Source organism: Epinephelus moara, chromosome 15, assembly GCF_006386435.1.
Source record: "Epinephelus moara isolate mb chromosome 15, YSFRI_EMoa_1.0, whole genome shotgun sequence".
In the NCBI taxonomy this organism is placed as follows: Eukaryota; Metazoa; Chordata; class Actinopteri; order Perciformes; family Serranidae; genus Epinephelus; species Epinephelus moara.
Genome location: NC_065520.1, coordinates 9,313,380 through 9,319,379, shown reverse-complemented (window position 1 = coordinate 9,319,379; position 6,000 = coordinate 9,313,380). Strand labels below are relative to the sequence as shown.

Genomic DNA, 6,000 nt, shown 5'->3' with positions numbered 1-6,000 from the left:
TATGACTGCAGGTCAGATGAGTTTCAGAAGTGTTTAATATTAAGAAAAACATGCATGATAACATAAGTACATTGCTTAAAATATATGAATAAGTCGTGAAATAATTTAAGAAATTAAAATTTAAACTAAATCTCATTGTTATGAAATGTAATTATTCATTCTTTTTTTCATAAGAGTTTTTACAACTTAAAAATGCCCTTTAAAAAAAAAAGTCTGCATTTTATAAAGACATTTTCCCAGTAATACTTTTATTTAATGCTATTTTCTTCCCATTTCATGATGTTGCTCTTCATGACAGTGCTGTTATCCTTTCCAAATGCCCCCAGCCTGTGTGACTGTATCTGTTTATTCACAGCAGCAGCTAGTTGGTTGAACCAGCACTACTGACATTATTGCAGCTCTAAGAGCTAAGGGACTGTTCTTTACTTATCAGAGGAGTGGGATGGCTGGGGTGTTGGTAGATTTTAAAAACCTACCCTTTGATGTCAGGAAGTTCAAAGCTGAAGAGGAAATCCTGGTTAATGAGTGCAAACTGTTAAAGTATCAGAAGAATAAAGTATCTGTTTGATGAAATATCAAAATTTTAAATTAGATTTGGTTGTGTTTTAGTCTTTCATGGAAGCCTTCGTCCCACATAATGTGTTCAAAGACTGTCGGAAATTTGAAAATCTTACGATAATTTCTGTTTTTACAGTTTCCGACTGTGATAAATGGTGCAATTTTTTAAACGGTTTGAAGAAAACATGCTTCCTTCTTTTTGGAAGGCATGTTTTCTTGAAAAATCGACAGTAAAATTAATACAAAATGCTGCCATTTAAAGTTGTATGCCTTGCCCCCGCCGAGCCAAAATAAAAAACACAAGTCCCTCCCCAGTGCTTTGACATTTTTGCACCTCTCCCCTCTCATAAGTAATGAACAGTCCCTAACTGGCTAATTTTGGTGGCATTTGCTGAGCTTGCTAGCTTTCCAGAGGCAGGGAGCATGTGATTGGTTGAGAGGTAAGTGGGCAGTGACATCACCACTGTCATTAAAAGTGACATAATTATATTAGTGTCATTGGGGAAAATTCCATTATGAAATAAAAGCAAACTAAAAATTAAAATATATATAATTTAATTAAAATCATATTTAAAAAAAAAAAAAGAAATAATAATTATATATTATACACAGTTTATTCATGTGATTATTTCATTTTGTCTTTTTTAAATGTATCTAACATTGAACACTTCAGGGTTTTATTATCAGTGTCAAAGACAGTGAAAAAAGCACAAACACCAGTAATGTTTAACATAATTTATATTTATTTTCTTTTGAACAAAATGTTAATAAATGTATTTGTTTCACGTCCAAAAAAGATCATGACTCGTGGGACGCATTTTATAAATAATTTCATCCAAGTCTTTTGTAGAAAAAAAAGAAAGTAAATTAGCAAACTAAAGCATCTCTAGTATGACAATATGACAACTTTATCATAATTTTTTCTCTATATTTGAACCCTTTCTCAAGTCAAGCTTCATTTTTTTGTATATTTTTCTCAAGACCTCTTCATCTCGTCTTTTTAACATCCAACTTAGTCCTACTCATCAACTCACACCACTGCTTTAGACAACAGAAAAATGCGGCAAAAATCTCAAAAAACAGACAAAAACCAAGGAGGCGAACAGAAAACACAGTGAGATTCCAACAGTGGGGGAGTGGGCAGGGGAGGGCTGGGAAGGTGGGGACGGGAGGGCGGCCATTTTGGGATCCCACATCCTCAGGACATATTTACAACAGAAAGGACAAGGGGGGTTGGTGGTGGTGGTGGTCAGGGAGGGTAGGTGGGGGTCAGTTTTGGGGTGGGGTTCATCTGCATAGATCCACAGGACTCAGATCGTGAACAGCTAGAGATTGAAAGGGACGGAGCACAAAGTGTGGGCCTATTACATCCGCTGCTGTCTTCAAGGGAATGTAGTTCTCGTCGTCACAGTTTGTCAAGGAAAACAAACAAACGAAACAACACGTCACAGGAGAATATCAAGCAAAAAGGGATCAGAGAGTAAACTGGGGTCAGGGGCTAAAGTCGATGAAAATCCAGAGGCGAGTGTAGACTCCCACGTGACATCCCACTCTGATGTGTGTGTGAAGAGCAAACCGATGGTCGGCGTGTGATGTGAGGCGAGGTAAGGTCAAGCTGTTAATGGGGAAGGGGAGGGACTTATACCATGTTTTCACAGCCAACAATTTGGAGGTGAAACTCGGATCATTTGAGGCAACCAGGATGGAGGACAGAAAGCTGCTTCGTTAAAGAGATTTGAATTTTTGGTATATCACTAGTTGCTCATGGTATCAGATTTTATTTTGGAGTAATCTCTTTTTCCCGCCCGATCTCACTGCATTCCTAGCTCAAAAGGGGGAGTTTAAAGTATTCTTAATCCCTGCGTGACCTGTCCTCGTGTCAATGTGCACTTAACCGGCAGCAGCCATGCAAAAAAAAAAAAGAAAGAAAGAAAAACGAAAAATTGGATGGATCAGCCCTTGAAAACTCCTCACACTCCTCGCACGCTGACACTAACACAGCCCTTTGCTAGTCTGTGAGAGATAGCGGTTGATCAGCTCGTCTAAGGGTATTTAAGAGTCGACGGACTGATTGATTGATTGATTGATTGGCTGGCTGGTCACTTGCACCTACTCTACGATACAGAAAAGCCGAGGCGACAGTAGTGTGAAGATGCCACAAAGTAGGACACTAACACCGGCTGTTTTTAATTTTTTCTTCTTTTTTTTTCTATATTGCTCCATTGCCAGTATCTGCCTCACTGGGCGTACGCAGCAGAGAGGCACTCAAAGATCCGGGGCCTCATTTATCAAAGCAAGCGTAGGGCAAGTTCTCGTTCTGTGCGTAGGAACTGTCTATAAAGAAGAGAAAGGAGAAAGAGGGCAACACATCTGTGGACATGAGTCTGTGCTCCTGCATTTCAGCTGGTCTTATTTTATGTTACACTGTGTTCTACGATGTTACCACTATTTTCACGATTCATTTGTTGTCTTGGAACTATTGCGTCAAGGCTTTTTCCTACTGACTTGACAACTGAAGAGACAATCGCTGATTGTTTTTCCCTGCAGATATTTAAGAACTTCATTATACAAAATAAAATCTGCTCCCTACTGTGCATTTATAGATGTTTCTTGTGGAGTGAGAGAGAGAGAGAGAGAGAGAGAGACAGAGAGAGAGAAGGAGGGAGGGAGACAGTGGCACCCCCCAATGTGGGGTCAGGTAGGGCCATAACCTCCTTGATACAATTGCTGGCCCCAACTCAGCCAACATTACTGTCTTTAAGAGGCTATGGTGTTCTCATTTTTTAAGCTAGCTCTAAGGTACCAGTATCTTGTCAAACTGGACAACCGAAAGTAGGTTGGTACCAACCATGTTGGCATAGCTTGTCAGGAAGGGGGCTAAATACTCCAAATTTGCTCCAAATTTGGGTCTGTGGAACTTTTGCTTTACGATATCTGAAGGAAAATGGGTTCTGTGGGTACCAATGAGTCTCCCCTGTACTTAAGAGGACTCCTCTGTAGAGGTAAAGGTTCCTTGCAATCAATGGTCCCTTCAATTTAAAGCTGTATATTTGTCTTTTTAAAGAAAAGGACAACCAGCCTATCTGAAGAACAATGAATCACCTGACATGTATAGATACATAAGACATCAAAATAGGATTGTTGTGGAACTCAAAATATTAACTGTGCTGGTATAAGTCTATGCACATCAGATAATTAGTAATATTAACTGTAAAATCAGAAACCAGAGTATATCGAATTCCTAAAATTCAGTTATGGCTTTTGGTTTTGGTGCCACCCCAAGATTTCCGTGGCCCAATCTGGCTGCCCCTATGAAAAATTTCTGGGGATGCCACTGGAGGGAGACAATCTCGTTCAGCCCCTCCTGCTCTCTGTGAGTACTATTTTTTAATGCAGCTGAATTCAAAATATAGTTATCACTTACATGCTTTTCACTTCCTGTTGTCAGATGTCACAGCAAGTGTGAAATTTGATCATGGCTCATAAACACTACTTTAACCAGCTGGGAAAGTTTTCCAGCCATTACTAAAGAATGTGGTTGAAGCCTAAATTATTCAAACACTTAGCCTCCTCCTGATCTAACAATGTGGGTGATGGTGGCATAGGTGGAGGTCAACAGTCTGGTAGCTCCTATGCTCTGTATTGCCCTGTATTTGCTAAGTTAAGTCCACTTTTGAGTGATCCAATCACATCTTTCGGATTTGATTTCAACCCCTCTCATAACAAAACTGAAACTAAAGACGGTCTAAGTTTTGTTTTACTGTGATGTTAATGTTACTCTCCTCTGAAAGATTTCAAAATAAAAACAGAGAAGCACAAAAAGAAACTGCTAAGTTGGATTCTGTGTGAAGAAACGAGCGTACGCGCAGTTGATAAATGAGGCCCCTGGTGTTTTGGCATCATGCAACTGTCCTCTAGTGTCCCTGGGTTGTCCCTGCAGTCTCATGTACGACTACTCTAAATACTTTCTGTGTCCGCAACACCGACACTACCGTCTGAGGTAAACTGAACACTTTAGAAACCAGAGAACACCACTTTCCCGTCCAGGAGCACTGTTTAGTGACGAGGCTCAGCGTTAACTCCTGTAATCATCAGCTGAACCGTCACTACCTTTCCCACTTGGTCACTCCTAACTTGCTCAATGGCCCAACAAGTTAGCAGAGAAAGCGAGCCAGTCTCAGAGCACTTAAGGTCCTAAAACGTGTAGGCATGTACCGTCGTAAGGGGTTGAGAAAAAGGTCTAGTGGGACAAAATACAAGCTGAACATTAGAATATAGAAGAATCACATACATTTTGTTTTCAGAGAAACAAGACCCACATGAATGATGGATGAGCTGGTCCTGACAGGCCCTCGAGCAACATCACATACAAGGTAGTAAGAAGATGCCTCTAAGGTGATGGAGAAGAGGAAGTGGAACACAGTTGATATGTCAAAACATTCTGGCACCTGAAAGAAATGCAGCAAAAATCTAAAGGTAATGATGAGTGAGAGCGCACACTTCATCAATGTCCATTTTTCCCCTGACGTGCCATCCATACACACTGAAAACGCCAGGAAGGGAGGGGAGGGAGGGGAGGAAGGGAGGGGAGGAGAGGAGGGACAATATGCTAGAAAACATTTGGATGGAATAGAAACAAATGAGCAGGTTTCAAGTGGCAAGAGGTCAGTTCTTTAGGGGGGTGGTTCTCAAACATCTCGGTTCGGTCGATGTCCAATCCCAGCACCCTTAGCTCCAGTTAAAACCCTCCCACTTCCTGTGGTTGATGGTTCATCAGCGGCAGATTGTAGAGGCATCTCCAGCATGTCTTGCCAGATGTGTCCCTGGCAGCCATGACATTGTAAAAGCCATAATCCTCTCGAGCGAGCACCAGATTCGACCCCCAAGGTTCACTCCTCATTAGAAGCACTCTCCTCTGGCGAGAAAATGGCAGCCACGCCCACCAACGTCGAATTATGGGAGGCTGAAATGATGATGACAGTGTGTAGGAGGACGAGGGCCAGCAGGCAGATCTTCAGTCGCCCGCTGCACAGTCTTGGGGTGGCAGCGGAGGTGACCGAGGCCCCCTCGGGCTGGCAGGAAGAAGCAGTCCTTTTAAGTGTCCCGCCTGAAGGGTTGTCCATTTTGGAGTCCCATCGGACGTCACAGCACTCCGCCTCATTGTCTGATAGGTGATCTCCCAAGAGCCCTGAGAAAGAGATGGCAGTAGAAAAATTTATATGACTATTTATATGAATATTATATATGATTTGTTTAATTAAGGTTCAGTTAAAGGCCAATGTCAGCTGGATACAGTACAGGTCTGCTACAGCCTGTCTTCAGGAGAAATGTTAGGAGTAAATGGAAGTAGGGCGTCTGAATAAAGCCTGAAAACTGCTCTAGTTCAGTTAAAAACAGCATCTGTTAATACCAACAATCTCTTTTGTATTAAACAGTTTAATT

At 41.4% G+C, this 6,000-nt stretch overlaps 1 protein-coding gene across 1 annotated transcript in view; it reads right to left on the bottom strand.

Moving 5' to 3' along the window:
• Positions 1-1,289: 1,289 nt before the first annotated feature.
• Positions 1,290-6,000, bottom strand: part of nalf1a (NALCN channel auxiliary factor 1a) — a 38,860-nt gene continuing 34,149 nt past the window's right edge. The window contains exon 3 of the mRNA XM_050063694.1: positions 1,290-5,746. Within this exon, the coding sequence (XP_049919651.1) occupies positions 5,448-5,746 (299 nt within the window). The 3' untranslated portion in view covers positions 1,290-5,447. The remainder of the gene's footprint in view (positions 5,747-6,000) is intronic.